This window comes from Lampetra planeri, chromosome 10 (assembly GCF_965212315.1).
Source record: "Lampetra planeri chromosome 10, kcLamPlan1.2.h2, whole genome shotgun sequence".
In the NCBI taxonomy this organism is placed as follows: domain Eukaryota; kingdom Metazoa; phylum Chordata; class Hyperoartia; order Petromyzontiformes; family Petromyzontidae; genus Lampetra; species Lampetra planeri.
The window spans coordinates 14,946,240-14,962,881 of NC_136116.1; the positions used below are offsets into that span (position 1 = coordinate 14,946,240).

The 16,642-nt window shown below is 46.0% G+C and overlaps 2 protein-coding genes across 6 annotated transcripts in view; one reads left to right on the forward strand and one right to left on the reverse strand.

Moving 5' to 3' along the window:
* Positions 1–1,662: 1,662 nt before the first annotated feature.
* Positions 1,663–9,478, forward strand: LOC144721074 (ribulose-phosphate 3-epimerase-like). The gene is made up of 6 exons (XM_078598414.1): positions 1,663–1,873; positions 3,537–3,616; positions 5,406–5,545; positions 6,914–7,048; positions 7,878–7,964; positions 9,101–9,478. Exons 1-6 carry the CDS (start codon positions 1,749–1,751, stop codon positions 9,221–9,223), a joined length of 690 nt encoding a protein of 229 aa, XP_078454540.1. The 5' UTR covers positions 1,663–1,748; the 3' UTR covers positions 9,224–9,478.
* A 2,105-nt stretch (positions 9,479–11,583) lies between these two features.
* Positions 11,584–16,642, reverse strand: part of LOC144721073 (KAT8 regulatory NSL complex subunit 1-like) — a 43,871-nt gene continuing 38,812 nt past the window's right edge. For all 5 annotated transcript variants that reach the window (XM_078598412.1, XM_078598411.1, XM_078598409.1 and 2 more), the window contains 5 exons: positions 15,684–15,805; positions 14,975–15,029; positions 14,181–14,287; positions 13,393–13,594; positions 11,584–12,887 (listed from right to left, as the gene is read on the reverse strand). In XM_078598412.1, coding sequence (XP_078454538.1) covers positions 12,417–12,887; positions 13,393–13,594; positions 14,181–14,287; positions 14,975–15,029; positions 15,684–15,805 — 957 coding nt within the window. In that variant the 3' untranslated portion in view covers positions 11,584–12,416. The remainder of the gene's footprint in view (positions 12,888–13,392; positions 13,595–14,180; positions 14,288–14,974; positions 15,030–15,683; positions 15,806–16,642) is intronic.

Consider the following 16,642-nt stretch of genomic DNA (forward strand, 5'->3'; position numbering starts at 1 on the left):
ACCAGCCTTGGTTCAAGCGAGATGATGAGCCACTGAATGTCGAATCCGGTCCAGAGTTTGGTGTTTTTCGCTGTTGTTTTGCTGCATTTCTCAAGCTTGAGAATTTATGTACGGTACTTGTGCAATTTTAACTTATATACTTTGTAAATGTGTGTTTAGTTATTTTTGTTTAGTTATTTACTTATTTTGGTGACTTACCTTTCTTATACTTTGCACTTCTATGGTTTGTTTTGTATTGTTTGTTTTTGTTGTTATTACTTTATAACACGCTCATCGGGATTCCTCCAGCAGTCCAAATAAAGATTCTGATTGTGTTGAATCAATGCAAGACCTCACAGAGAAATGGCTTGACGACATTCGACATTGGTGCCATAAAGATGCGGCTCTACTTGAGCATATTGGCACTACAAGACAGATGAGGAAAGTGGAAATAAGTGACGAAATGTTCAGTGGACACCTACGAGCTATCTGCCCATGGCTCATGAAAAGGAGCTTTATAGCTAATCGGACTACTCCAGTATAAATACATACAGATACGCCTCTACTTACGAACATTCGACTCACGAACTTTGAGAAGTAGGAACAAACCTGTCCATATGTCCAGTTTCCTGTTCGGACCGAGAGTCGTAAGTTCAACTGCCACGCAATAGATGGCGGTGGTGGCATCTACATCTACAGAACATAGAGAATCAGTGGCATCTACCAGAGGTGGGACAAAGTCATTGTTATGCAAGTCCAAGTCGAGTCGCAAGTCATCAAATTCATGACTCGAGTCTGACTCGAGTCCAAGTCACATGACTCGAGTCCACATCTCATAGGTGGGACAAAGTCATTGTTATGCAAGTCCAAGTCGAGTCGCAAGTCATCAAATTCATGACTCGAGTCTGACTCGAGTCCAAGTCACATGACTCGAGTCCACACCTCTGGCATCTACATTGCAGAACGTGAAGAGCCAGTGGCATCTACATCTACAGGCGATTATACAACGTTTAAAGCCATTCCCCGTATTTAGTGTACACGCCTTATAACATGTTTGGAATCGACAGGAGTAAAGTTGGACTTGCGAACACATCGACTTACGAACAGACCTCTGGAGCCTCACTCGTTCGTAAGTAGAGGAGTCCCTGTATTCTGATTCTGTAATAATTATCCTGATTTGAAGCTTTCGTGACTGCAGGAATCCATGCTCTTTGGTTCTTTCGGTAAAGTCACGTAGGTAGAAAAATAAAACAAAATACAAATAATACATCACATTATTTAGTTTTATTTTTCTACCCACGTGACTTTACCGAAAGAACCGAAGAGAATTCTAGATTTGAAGCTTTCGTGACTGCAATGATTCATACTCTTAAGTTTTTTCGGTAAAGTCACGTAGACAAAAAAAAAGTAAATAATAAAATAATAGAAATAATAATAGTAATAAAAAATACATTATTTCTATGATTACCGCTATTATTTTATTATTTACTTATTTTTTCCCTACGTGACTTTACCGAAAAAACCTAAGAGAACCGAAGAGTATGTCTGAAATTATGTTGAATCAGATGCTGCTGAGGATGGGGGTGGGGCCAGTTAAGGGGGGCGGGGCCAGTGGAGGAGGGGGGCGGGGCCAGTAGAGGAGGCGGGTCCAGTGGAGGGGGCGGGGCCAGTGGAGGAGGGGGCGGGGCCAGTGGATGTGGGGGGCGGGGCTAACGACGAGGCGGGGCTTATAGGGGGGGAGGCGCGCGTGGGGAGGCCGCGACTCCACCATGGCCGCCTACTCGGCGCGCGTGGGCCCCTCCATCCTCAACAGCGACCTCGGCTGCCTGGCGGCCGAATGCCGGCGCATGCTGGAGTGCGGCGCCGACTACCTGCACCTGGACGTCATGGACGGGTGGGTTCGTGGCGATGGTGGTGAGGCGAGCGTGGGAAGAGGTGGCGGTGCCCTCGTTGTTGACGGTGGTCGTGGTTGGTGGTGGTGATGGAGTATGGTGATGATGTCATCTGTGATGGTGGAGTATGGTGATGATGGTGATTGTGGAGTATGGTGATGGTGGTTGATGATTTGAGTGAAGATGGTTGTGACGAGGAGGATGTAGTTGTGGTAGTCTTGAGTGGTTTATAACGGCCAGTTGTTTGAGGTATGTACTATAAGTTGTTTGAGGTATGTACTATAAGTTGAACTTCTTTCGCACCGTACGTAGCCAACTGTGCCAATCGGAGGTGCGGGGGAAGCACGAAACTGTGGTGATTGGCGGCGATGATGCTGATGATGGTGGTGGCGATGATGATGATGGTGGTGGCGATGATGATGGTGGTGGTGGTGACGATGATGGTGGTGGTGGTGGTGGGAGCTGTTCGCAGCCCGCGCGGCCTTCACTGACAATGACCGGAGCGCCATTTGCCCAGTCCGCCTTCGTTGGCCCACATCTGAGGATCACCACATCGCACTTGTTCAGTGCGTGGTGGGTTTAGAAGCGAGCTCTGTGTACAATGCGTTACTTAACAATGTTGCAAATGGCATCGGAGTTCATGCCAACATTGCTGAGCCTGTGCAGAACTCAAGCCAACGGCAGTCCGCTTGTTACTCCTCTCCAAGCTCTCCGCTTCGAGCCTGCGTGCTGTTTGGATGGGTGACCACAGGCTTGCCAGGTGCTGTAGGTCTGCCGGCCACGAGGCGGCAGTGTTGAGAACGACATGTGGCTGAGAATCCAGATTACAGTGAAAATTGTTCTGCTTTAGACCCATAACACAGTCAAACGTTTAGTTTTGCTTGCAATTACACGTTTTTTTTTATTTATAAGGCAGTTTGGTTGTAGAATGTCAGCTGTGTTGTTTGAGTAATTTTGCTGTGGCTGTTCCACCTAATTACGGAAGCTTGTGTTGCCTCCGAAACGTCGTGATTTAATTTAGTTATTTTCATTTTTTTTTCATGTACGTGACTTTACCGAAAGAACCAAAGAGTATTGAATTGGTGATCAACATTGGTTTCTCCTAAACACCTTTTTTAGAATTTATGGAGAATTCCTCGCTGTGTATATGATTGTTGTATTTGATTTGTAAATAATACGTGTTGTCATTGAAATGCAAATCTCGAAAACATTGTCCATATCTATCGCTGCAATGCCAGCAACCACAACATACTATATGGGTGTTTTGTGGACATTGGATAAATATTATCATTTTAAATGTCACAAATAATTTTACTTTGATTTTAATAACTGGGTTATTGACTGATTTAGCAAAGGGGTTCATATTGGATCAAGATGCATATTATTTGGTGTCAATATCCATCCTCATCGACGTTGACATGAACTGTACTTTGTTTATATTATAGTTGTACGAGACTTGGTATAACTCGTTTATATTCTGCTTGCTTAAGCCTGCTACATTATTGCACCCTGTGAATGGTGATCCTTTCATGCGCCCACAATGTGTCTTCATAATTAAAGGTGTGTGTGTGTGCTGGCACTCCTTATCTGCTCAAAGCAGGAGTGCTGTGGGCCAGCATGTGAGAGCTCTCGTGTCTTGTTTACCCCCTACCATCTCACTTGCAGGCATTTCGTGCCCAACCTGACGTTTGGCCACCCTGTGGTGGAGAGTCTACGCAAGTCGCTGGGAACAGAGCCCTTCTTTGGTAGGTGGCAGCAGCTTATGCCTTTTGATCCCCACATGGAGTCCCCCCTCGCCTGCCTGCACTCTCGTGACCTGAATCGGGCCCTCTCACCCGCTGACCTTAACTGGAACAAGGGCGGCGTTTAAACAATACGTGTCATTGATTTTTTTTGGCTCGCCACTGGAATACGAGGGAAGCGTACGACTGGAAATTATAACATCACGCGGTGATGTCAAAACCGAGTCTGCGAAGCATGCAATGGACAAAAGGCCTACAGAGGCCACCACGATCAATGGTTTTCTTCGTAATTCCACAGTCACTCAATCTATTTTGTACTATCTTTGAACGTTTCCATTGGTTTGTTCAACTGAGACTTTGTTTTTCCCATAGTTATTTTTCTCACATGCTGTAGATGTTTTGTTCGTATAGTTTATCCTCCCTGGGTAATACCATGTACCGCCTGTAACCGGGTGTTTTTGGGGAAACATGAAGATTAAAACCAGTTTAAAAATCCCATTTCTCAAAGCTCAAAAAACTGCTTACAGAGCCATGCCAACTCGTTGGCCGCATCTGCATGCTGCGTAGAAACATCACATGCCAGGCTGTTCCAATTTACTTGTTTGCTGTAGGGTAAATACTGTGGCATTGGATTGTGACTTGTAATGTAGCAAAAAGCAGTTCTGTGTAAATCATATTGCAAGCTGTGAATTGGCAAAATTTTATCTTTTTGGAAATAATGGGCTTTATTAAGAAAACTGATGCACCGGGTCAGCCCATCTCCGCATAAGCTTGGAAGGTAACACTGTGCTGGAATTAAAGTTATTCATTTAGGTAATGTAAATGTTTAATTTTTTGTATTTTTTTTGGAAAGATGCAATTGGAAAACACAGCAGAAAATATACAAATAGGGCAATTGTTGAAGGCAGGTTAGGATTGTTCTCGTGAAAAAAAGAGAACAAGAAGGGAATGGAGTGCTTTGCGAAAAACTGAATTGATTAATGAAAGTTACATACCAATGTGTGCTTTCGTTGCATGGTATCTACAATGATATGCACCAAAGGCATGGACTCTGACAAATAAAATCAAGCATACATGCTTCAAAGAATCGTAGAGAAGCGCATGCTTGGAATTACACTGAGAAAGAAAGTAGAACACACGGTGCAGGCAACGAACACAAATCCGGGACATCGTATTGACTGGTAAGACAAGTAAGTAGGCTTGGCTCAGGACAAGGGATGATGGCCACAAGCAAGGAGACTGGTGGAATATAATGGCAGCCAGAGCAGAGAAGAACACCAGATAGGACCGGCACCATGGAGAATGAGTGATGACATCAGCTCACAAGTGTTTGGTGAGATATACTGTGGCAATGCAGGCCTGTGAGTGATAGCGATAGTGTGGCTGTCTAGAATGTGTCCTTCTGGACTGCAGTCCAGGCATACTTCTGACGCAGGCACCACAAAAAAATGATTGGGCTACATCGGCCTGTGTAGGCTATGTAATGAGAGATCCTTGTCCTTGATTACACTCATGGCGGTGTGTGCATGTTTTTGGTGTCTGATTTGTGTGTGCGTTATGTTGAACTTCTTTCGCCCCGTACGTTGCCAACGGTGCTAATCGATTGGCTATGTATGGTGCAGGGAGACAAAGGTGGTCAGGCATGGTCCTGGCTACCCACCACCTCATGTGCTGTGCCGGCCTTCATAGGTGCTTGCTAACAGCATTTGCCCCAAAATTCTGTTGAGGCTATATTTGTTCTGTTGAGGCTATATTTGTCTTTGTGTTGTTTGTGTGTGTGTGGCATGTTTAGACATGCACATGATGGTGGCCCGGCCAGAGCAGTGGGTAAAGCCCATGGCCGCAGCAGGAGCAAACCAGTACACTTTCCACTTGGAGGCCATTCAGGGCCCTGGGCCACTCATCAAGGTCATCCGTGACAATGGCATGAAGGTACCCTGCTCATCCACACTTGTAGCTGGTCATGCTGACCCATGTTCACGCACTCAACTTTCAACAAAATGTCCCCTAACTACAGCCAAAAATCTTCACTTTGAACAATTTCAAAACGGATGAAAGGATTGTAAATAACCATTTCCACCTTGGTAGATGTCTGCTACGAGAGTTCGGTAATAAAGGGTTATTTACTTAAAAAGCGTAAGTTGTTATTTTGTACCGGGCAGACGCCCAGCGCATATGGCACAAACCAAATTAATGGGATGGAGCGTGATGAGTAAGGGGTTGTGCAGCTTTATCAGATCTGTGCTGTGTGCATTTCTGCGAGACTAAAGTTGGCATAATTATGATTCTGCTAAATGTGTCTGGTTTTTTTGGCAAAGTGTTTCATTTGTAAATGATTTACTGTTTAAACCAATACTTTAACCACGATGGTCCACACATGGGCAGTGTGTTCTTTTTTTGATGCGCAGCCCAGATGTTTTTGTTGTTGCAGAATCACGTACAAATCCTCTAACCAATTTTGCAAATTTCTAACGACTTTCAATGTGCATGGGCAGCAAAACAAACCCCAGTGAAAGTGGTACCCAAATTACCAGGGTGACTTGATGAGTCTAAATGTTCCTATAATCATCTCCGGAATCAATTGGTTGCACACTGGCTGCTGAGCCCTGTTCAGACAAAGGGCTTGCAGTAAACTGGCCTGCAACCAACCCGCCCCTATAGCCTTAACAGACTGTAGGGGCAAGTGCTGTTAGCGAGCACCTATAAAGGCCGGCACGACACACGAGGGGGTGGGTGGCCAACACCACGCCCGGCCGACTAGTGGCAATGTTTACACATTGCACCAGGTATTTATTTGAGGCTGAGTCGACCTAGGGGAGACCCAGGACCGGTTCAGATAATCGTCACCGGTGTTGGCCGTGAGCAGGATACGAACCCGGGTCGCCAGGTTCGTAGCGCAGTGCGCTAACCGCTACACTCCTGTTCCCCATACACACATACGCAGTCATGCCTATCAGCGTTGGTTGCTTTGCCTTGCAGGGAATTGGATGTTCACATTTTTCAGACCACTCCCAACATTTTTTTTTTCGTACCTAGGTCCAAAAGTACGACGTCACGAAGTGGCCTCGCAAATATTAAATCACTTCTGTGCTTTTCCTACCGAACGTGGTCTCACATGGCATCGGGTAATATCACTTTTGTGAGCATGAAGACTTAATGTATATCATCCGAAAATTGGAAAAAGAACCAAAATTGGCAATTAAAAAATCTACATTTTTATCTGAAAGTCTTTGCTAGGAGGTGCAATTTGCATGTAATGTCGAGGCTACCATACGAAATGTTGTATGGGCTACTTCACAGGCGGGTCTGGCCATCAAGCCAGGCACCACTGTGCAGCAGCTGGCACCCTGGGCTTCCCAGGTGGATATGGTGCTGGTGATGACTGTGGAGCCTGGCTTCGGAGGGCAGTCGTTCATGGAAGACATGATGCCCAAGGTGAGCAGCATCTGCACACCCTGCACCCTCCAGATAACAACATCACTTGTATGTTTGCATTTGGAAGTTCCCCAAAGTGTATTCATAAGTAGAATGTAATTTTAAGAACTTTAGATGTAACAATCTTGCGCGAAGTGCAGGCTTTCTTTATTCTTCCCGCGAGGAAGATAGGCTAAATGAACTGGTGATTGCCAGTTATCTTACAATGTTCCGATTATTATGCCATCTGACAACCTATTATTGCCTTGTTGACGTTTGTTTATGAATAATAATACCACTTGAGAGCAGTAATGCATGAATGCAAATACAACACATGGCCTGGGTGCAGTACGTTGTTTTCGTTTCAAAATGTAATACATGACGTTTGCTTTATGTAGCCTCCGGAGTTTGTAAAATATAGAGGTAGAGATTTGTATTATCATTCACACTTCTTTACCTAGGATAGCCTCACAGAGTGTGAAGACTTTTTTTAGGGGGTCCTGCCAAGTGTTCGCAGTACGGGGGGGGGGGGGGGGGGGCGGTGTTACGTTTGATGCAAGTTAATAATCGGCTGGTAACTTTCTGCATTGGCATGTTCCAGCTACATTGTCCGGTTTAGCACGGGGGAGGAATTCGAAGAACTCTGTGGTAACTCTTGCAGAACAGGGGGGTGACGTGCAAACTCCACACCGAATGGGGCCCAGAGTCGGGAATCAAAACCCAAGGGCTTGTTGCTGCGAGGCACGAGTGTGTTAACGCTGCGCCACCGCCCTGCCGCAGCGAGTAGATTGAGTTGGCAGGGGACTCGCGCTCTCTCTCATTTAGTGGGCGTGCTTCCCTTGGTCCGCAGGTGCAGTGGCTTCGCTCCCAGTTCCCGTCTCTTGACATCGAGGTGGATGGTGGCGTGGGGCCCGACACAATCCACAAGTGTGCAGAGGTACATGGTGGCGTGTGTGCGCCTGTGCGTGTGTTTGTGTGCGTGCACACGATTGCATGTTGCTTTGGTGCACTGTGCTACGAACCTGCTGACTTGTGTCTGAATATCTGAACTGTCCTGGGCCTCCTCTTGATTGACTTGGCCTTAAATGAGTACTTATTGCAGTGTATAAACGTCAATGTTGAGGAGGCAAAGGTGGCTGGGCTCGGCGCTTTCCACAAACAGCCTTTCTTGTGCTGTGGTGGCTTTCATAGGTGCTCGTTATAACAGCATTTGCTTCCAACAGTCCTTTACAGGCTGTGGGAGATTTTTGTATTTGTGCATGAATATGGCTAGAAGTGCCTTGTTTATTTGTACAATTTCAGGTGTGGTTATATATTGGCTACATATGATGCGAAAGCAGTTGTACGTACCTAGTAATTAGTACTTTGCACTACATTCTGTGCAACTCTAGTTCAATATTTTAAATCGATATCTGAACCTTACTTTGGCCTTGGCTTAACTCGGCCTACGAATGGGTACCAGGTACTGCACATGGTTAACAGTAATCATCGTGTACCTTACCAAGCATCATCAGGCCATGGAATTGTAACTTCACGGAATCCCGAGCGCTGCTGACAGGCTGCCGCAATTGTGACTTGAAGCTCAAGCGGCAGACTTGGTTTCGTCGTGCCACAATCAGCCGTCGCACCTCAAGTTGGTCCTCATGGTCATTTTGGGAACCCAATTTGCACACGTTGTATTCCTCCTGTACGGATGTCTTCTGTACCACATGGGTGCCAATTTGCAATTCGGTGTAAACTGCCCGGTTCAGCCTTTGTCACTTTCTTCACTCACTGTGTAATGATATTGGGATTACGACCATGTTTGGTCTGACCGTAGGTGATGTCCGTTTCTTCTTCCTTGAGATATCTTGATCCACTTCCTGACTTGGCATTCACTAGGCAGTCTAACAATTCGCCAATTATTTACAATCGATACATTTTAACTAATGGAGCCACAAGGCTGTACAAATTAAACCATGGCAGCATCCCTGAATATATTGTTCTTGGATATAAAGTATTAAAGACAAATGTGTGACGTTGGGCTGCGATGAGCACCTGCATGCGCTACGTGTGCACGTGTGCATCTTGCAGGCTGGAGCAAACATGATTGTGTCGGGCAGTGCGATCATGAAGAGCGACGACCCGCGCTCCGTCATCAGGAACCTGAGGGACGTGGTGAACGAGGCCATCGTGAAGCACATGCTCGACCGATGAGTGGCAAGTCGCGCGATGACCCGGGCCATGCGCCGGGCTTCCTCTTGGGCTGCCAAACGCGATTTATCGAGTCATTCCTAATTGATACGTGAAAATAAATTTACTTTAGTTCTTAAATTTAATCGAACTGAATTTGCAAATGTACATTCCCTTCGGCTTGGAGCAAAGTGGCAGATATTGTAGAAATATAAAAGTATTAAATATTGATTTTCGGGATTGATGTGACGCAAACTTGACTAAAGGAATTTGAAGCTATTTGAGTCTTTCAATGAGTGATTTTCTTTATTTAACTACATTCTTTGTTTTTTAGCCAATGTTCATTTAATTGTCCAATGGAATCTAAATTCAGCTTGTCTGAATGAATACACATACAGCCTCTGTCGTGTGCCAGTCTGCTACTTGCCTAATATTTGCTTGACCTGGAAAACACTTGTCATGGTCATCAGAATTAAAATCGGATACATTTTTACTCCTTCAGTAACAAATCGCCCGTGACAACTGCTAATTTCCAAAGTTGAAGGGATTTTTTTTAGTTCGATGATATCCTCTTCCGTGGGTTGTTCTCCAACGTGAAGAGTTGTGCTGCTGTTCGTTTCATAAAATATTGAAAAATTACAACCACACCAGGTGCCAGCAACCTGAATTCTGTAATTTTATTTTGGCTTCATATTCTTGGTTCTTTCGGTAAAGTCATGTAGAAGGGAAATAATAAAAAGAAAACAATAAAATTCTCACGTTTTGATTGCAACACAAGCAATCGTCATCAGGTGTGAAAACCACAGTACTTTTTTTTAATTTTCTTGCTGTGATTTTCACACCTGATGATGATTGCTTGAGTTGCAATCGAAACGTGAATTTTATAGTTTTATTTTTATTATTTTATTATTTCCATTCTACGTGACTTTACCGAAAGAACCAAGAATATGAATCCCTGCAGTCTAGAAAGGCAAAAATTTCGATTTAAAGCTATCAAGATGCAAATTTTTTTCCATCCCGATGGAATTAATACAACAGTGTGGGGAAAAATGAACCCATTATTCCAGATCCTGCCACTTGTTACTGCTCTAAAAACCAGCAATCTGCCAATGCCGTGGTGTAGATAGCTGTACCCCCAACACCTGTGATCACCTGTTTTGTATGAAGCCTCCAGCACAGTTGTCAGGTCTTTTCAGATGGGCAGTGAATTTTCCAAGCCAATTCGATGTTCATCTGCCGACACCAGGGAGAAATCTATGAACCTAATAAGTACAGCTGGTGTGACTAATCAATAAAAATGTTGATGAAAAAATTGGTTTTTCCAAAACTGCTTGCGTTAGGCCCAAAGAGATGCCATTCGTGGTGCTGCAAATACATTCCTGTGGAGGGAGCTGGTAGGAACGTTGGGTTGCTCGGTCAATGGCCAGGGTCAACGGCGGCGTGGTGTATCCCGCAAATATGCCTGACTGTGAGGGCGGGCACAAGCTGGCGTGATTAGGTTAAACATTGAGTTTTATAAGGGCACCACGGGGTGACCAGCCCCTCCCCACCCAGCCCCTCACCACCCATTTTGGGATGCACGACGGACTGACACAATAATCCCCTGTGGGCTGGTGGAACCAGGAGGTCCCTACCAGTATAATCAGGGATGCTATGGAGCAACCTGCTATGGATCATCCTTGAGTATTGCTATGGAGAGCTCTGAAAAATGACTGTTGGAGAATGGGTCTTAGAGCAAATATAACAATGCTCTCTTTAGGCTAACCGGATCATGTTCACTCATCAATGCATCTTGATCTAAAACGCTAGTTTCCTGAACAATAAGCTTAGGTTGAAGAATTTAAATTTCACTGGGTGACAGAAGTCTTGGTACAAGGTGGAGTTGTATTAAGCTGTGGATGGGAGAGGCTGACTGTTCTCAAGGCTTTAGAGATCTCTTATGGGCACACCCACAACACTTGTCTGCAGGCGTAAGCTCAATAACAGAGTAGTTTGAGACTCGTGCTCCTCTTGAGTGGGCTGCAGCCAAGTAGAATGGCAGGAGGGCCATGTGGTATTGGATGTCCTGTGTGCAGGCGTGTTCTAAATACTTCCATGTCAATGTCAGCATTTTGAGTCCACGTGTATAGTTTGTATATAAAACTGCACATCCCTACATTGGAATATCTACATTTTTTAAAACATTACCATGTAAGCACAAACATGGCAAAATGCTGATCAATGTAAGCCTGGGATACCTAAAGTCCTCGTGGGTAAACGACGGTGCTGTTTGCTGCTCCAATTGTGTTTCTGCAAAGCTTTGCATATTTACTTTACAGGAGTGTGTGTGCCCATTGCTAAGCGAATGCATGCAGAAAAACTGTAAGAACAACTCCAACAAGAGATGGCTTTAAGAGTCGTGGTGTTTTTAATTATTTTTGTAAGCACAGTACTGTATACTGAACATTCAGGTGGTGTAAAGTCACAGAAGTTACAATGCCAGGCTCCCTGAGAGAACAGGGAGGTTATAATATATACATAACAATTACATATCCTACATATCTAACGTGGGTACAAATGCAAACTCCATATGTACAAAGGCAATGATTTTTCTACAAGTGACAATTTTTAAAAAATATCTTCCAAAAGATTACCAATTCTTGCACCTATTGAGTAAAATAAGAAAGATTATTCTACGTATTATACAAAAGGGCAGATATCCCTGTTGTGATATATGCAGAGCAAGGCGGACAGACGCTGTGGTAAATAGATCATTAACACACTTAGTGCACATTTCAAACCCCCTTAACACCCATCATCCCACCAGTCCCAACAACGATGGAAGGAGACAGACAACACGTGAAATACTTGGTCTAAACAAAAGTTTGGCAAGTAAGAGCTATTCAAAAGTTCGTCCAAGCAATTCAAACTGGATGCGAAACGTTTATTTTTATACTTCTCGTTTTTATTTGCACAGTATTGACATTTATATTTTTTCAAATGTACATTTTTCTTTTCATACATGGAAACAATCCTAAAATTGTGCATCGCATCGGCTTCATTACAAACGTGATAGCCCCATCATTCCAGAGAAACAGCAGCAGCAGCATACGCCGACATCATTGTCATTGAACAGGAGAGCCATGCACAGGCCTGCTGTGTACAGGTGCTGCTCGGTCGCTCCCTTGCAGGCCGGTTACAACCCAACAAAGAGACGCAAGCACAAGCGAGGCCGGCGTCAGTGCGAGTTTGTTCGTCTCCCCGCCCTCAGCACAATGGAGTTCCGTGACTTCCCATCGCCCGCTCTCGTGCGGCCGCTTGGCGTGTGGTAATTATTATCGTCGCCGCTCGTCGAGCCCAAGGAGCCCGCCGCGCTGCGACTCCTCGGCTCCGTGGCTTTGCCGTCGTGCAGCGGCTCCGAGGGGTCGTGTGGTTGCCGCGCGGAGGCGGAGCGCAAGCTGCGCTTCGCCGGCCTCCGCTCCTCCCTGGGTGGTGGCGCAGCGCCGTCCCGCTCCGTGTCGCACGGAGGTGGCGCTGCAGCGGAGGGCTCCTCGGAGTTGCCGGTGGGCGGCGGTGGCGGATGGCGATCGAACTGCTGTGTGGGCGAGGCAGAGCGCCGCTCGTCTCTGTGGTTGCAATCGCTCTCTGCCAGGGCGATCTCTTCTTGTTCGCGCAACGGGAAGGCTCTCTTCTCCCAAGGCTGCACCACCTGCAAGCAGACGCAGACACGCCAGCCCATTAGTGCCGATGTACTGGGCTTGTTTACCTTACCAATGTATGTGCCTTAATACTAGTGGCAAGAAAATCGCTAAAGGAGGACAAATGACTTTCTCGCACCGCTGGTAACGGAAAGGCCTCCGCTAGATGGAAAATGAGATGGCTCGTGTGTCACTGGATGTTGTCCAAAGTCCTTATGGCGAGACAGAGCCAAACAGGAGTCAAATAGTCATCCCTCGCCTCTTCGCAGTCCAACACTGCAAAGTGCTGGGCGTGTCCCTGGCTAGGATTACCCAGTGGGGTGCAGCTACAGGACAACCAGTGGACACTTGCTGCAAATGAACCTAACTGAATGAGGTTCAATCAGGGAGAGCAAATTCAGTGATATTTCATCCAGGCAAGCCAACCAAGATACACCTGTTACACAGGCAAGGCACACGCCGCAGGCTAAATGCTAGTCACCGGCACGCCACGCTCTCGTGCTTGCGCACACGTACCAAGAAGACTTCTTCGGAGCACATATCCGGCGTGGAGGAGCGCGTGGACTCGCAGAAGGAATCGCGGAGGCTCCGATCGGCGGAGCGGTGCTGCTCTGCGTTGAGCCCAGTGTGGTGGTTGCTGCCGCCTCCCGACACGGACACATCGGGTGACGGGGGCTGGGGCGTGCAGCGCCCCTCCGACGTACTCTTGTTGAAAGATCTGTGGGTGTGGAGCGGCAGAGAGGCACGCATTGGCAAGGCGTCGGGCCGTGGCAGCGTGGGTGAGAGCATGTCACCCTCGCAGCAAGGCCAACGTTTAATACGCGATCGTGCAACCAGGTTTCTGGCAACTGGCTGATGACGCTAATTGTAACTATAAAAAGCCCCCCATGATGCACTGCTGTCAATGAGGATATGAAATGCACACCATTGTATTGTGACCAGACTCCAGTACAGTAGGTGAGATATAATCAATGACGGTTTAAACATTTTCACAAATGTACTTTTTTTTACTTGTATTATTTGTGCGGAGATAAAACACGATGGGGGTAGTGAGGTTACGTGACAGGGTGAGCATTAATTGTTTTTTTTACTTAACAAACCTTCTTTGGGATGACTTTCCCCACAAGTTTATACAAGTGCAATGCACGCACAATGTACGAAGAACTTCCTTTGCACCGTACGTAGCCAACCGCGCCAATGGGATGTGCACAGACGTGACTGTGAGTTAAGAATGTTATAGCTATTTATTAACAGAGATAACAAGTTGCCGGTCACAATGGCAGCGCTCGCGATCGAGTCTCTACCGAGTGCGGCGGTGGATGGCGGGCGACCAGAAGCACCATCGCGTCTTCTCCATCTGCTCAAACCGGGCATGGCGATCGGCAAACGACTCGTCCGAAACGTCCTCCACCTGGCAGGTGACAGCACGAAGCAGCGTGTTTCTCTCTGCACATGACGCCGAGCCGGGCACGGGCTGACCGGCGGTTCTTGTACGGCCATCCCGACGGCTCTTTACAAGAAAGGTGTTGCTGGCGTTGCGCAATGTCTACAAATGAAATAGTTTAAACCATCGTAATGATCGAAAAGAGGTTATTTGGGTTAAATATTGAGTGAGTGGGTGGCCGGAGTGTTTGAGGGAATATTGTAGCAAAAATGTATTTAAAAAATATAATCCCCAAAAATAATTGCCCTCTGCTCCAACCTTAGCACCTGAAATGGGAATGGCTTGGCAAGAGGTCCACAACAGCCGATAGATAGTTGCTGTCACCACAGCCGGGTGATCAAATTACATAAGATGCACAAGTACCTACGATTTTTACATGTGATTGCCTAAAATCAATGACATGTTCAAAATGTATCAATTTTTTCAAACATCATAACCAATCTGGGTACAACTCAGAGCAATGGGAATGGTCACTCGACTGCATTTTGGTTGGAATGACAGCACAATTGACTTGAATGAAAAACATTCTTATGAAATTAGCATTAGCTCCGGAAATTGGCCTCTTGAAAAACTTCAGAGTAAATACATAATTTATTATTATTAATAAATCAAAAAAGAAAGCTGAAATAATTTGAGAGCTTCAATGTGTGATACCTCTTCAACTTCCTCAATGTCTGGCCCCTCATTCTCAAATCCCAGCTCACGCCACCTGCAACACACGACAGAGTGCTCGGGATCCACGACCAACGACCGCAATCCGCTCCCAGAAGCACTCCGCCACGGAGAGATGTGCCACCGTTTCGTGCGCTGACAAGCCCATCGCACAGACCGCTTCAGGAGGAATACTTTTCATTCGGAGACACCGCTATTACTGGCCGTCTGCACTCTAACGACGTCACAACGTGTTCCTATAAACCTCGGACCCTGTTTTCCCATAGACAGTAGAAACGGGAGAAACATCACTTGCCGATGCGTTTTTCCTTTCATCGGCCGTATTTAACAGACTTTATTAGGTAAAAAAAAAATTCCACAAAAAACTCCTGAGAATAACAAAAGCTCCACGCCAAGTCACATCAAAAACCAGACTGACTCGGTTCAAATGCGTTCGGAATCATATCAGAAGATGCTTCGTAAATCAATTTTCTGCATCATAAATCGTTCTTGGTCGCATTGCATGAACGTCGTAAATGTGGACTGTTGTAAATCTGACCGTCGTGAATCCGGAGACCGCCTGTATATAACGTTACTTTTGAAAGCGGCCGCTTGCTGGAAATCAATAATTCTGCTCCCAGGATGTAAAAGAAAAGTCCTACTTTAAAGCGGACCCGTTAGGGGTGCTAATGATGGACACAGAAGGACTCACCCAGGAGTGAGAATCTCCTTGTACTGGATCTTCTCCACGTGGGCAAACGCAGCCATGGACAGCGGGATGACGATGTTGTTGATATCGAAGGAGTTCTCCACCCTCCGTCGCCGAGCAGAAGCCTGGCCACGCCAAAGTGAAACTTTAAGTACTTTCTCCCAGAGGGAGAGAGTCTCATAATATCAGTCACATTGAGAAACACGGCAAATGTTAACATCTCAATTCATGTTACTAACTGGCGACCTGTTGCACCTCCTGGAATAAATTAATCAGGCATAACAATCGTTTTATAAAATAACCAAAAAATTGTTAATATTTAAGTGACCTGATGGCTCAGGGGGCAAACGTTTGTTTCGGGGAATGAAACTGATTTAAAAAGTGTTTAATTATGTTGAGAACTCTTTAGCCGCTATTGCAAATACAATACCACCTCACACTTTGCTCACTATTCTCACGGTGTGCACAAGGCAAATAAGAGTTCAAACCTGGCGGATATATATTGTCATCTGGGGGTCACGATTCAATTCTTCAACTAATAATTGTGTAGCCTGTATTAGCATAACGGTGTATTCACATACAATTTGCATAGGTTGTAAATGCTTTATGAGATTCACAATTTGACACGCGTGCCACGAGCACAAGACTTGAATCGATAAATCGTTGCATACCTACTCGTCTATATACGATCAACAGCACAATATTGTGCTTTTATAAAAGCCACAGTGTGCCGCAAGCTTTCCCATGGTCAAGAAAAGCCACATTTGGGATCGTTGTTGACCGCGTCCGAGACTGCCAGATGAAGGCAGCCGAGCGAGCGCCAGAGGCCTGGTGAGCGATGGCCACTGGCACGAGCAGGGCGCGGCACGGCGCCACGGTGCCAGCGCCGCGGCACCGTGCTGGACGTGGTCCCGGTGAGAGGGCCACAGATCCTCCCCCTTTACATCGCCTCGCAACCTACC

Bases quoted from the DNA above. Each gene is read 5' to 3' on its own strand.
- LOC144721074 (XM_078598414.1), top strand. From the start codon at position 1,749: ATGGCCGCCTACTCGGCGCGCGTGGGCCCCTCCATCCTCAACAGCGAC. The intron at 7,049-7,877 runs GTGAGCAGCATC...CTTGGTCCGCAG, and splicing joins TGGAAGACATGATGCCCAAG to GTGCAGTGGCTTCGCTCCCA. The intron at 7,965-9,100 runs GTACATGGTGGC...TGCATCTTGCAG, and splicing joins CAATCCACAAGTGTGCAGAG to GCTGGAGCAAACATGATTGT.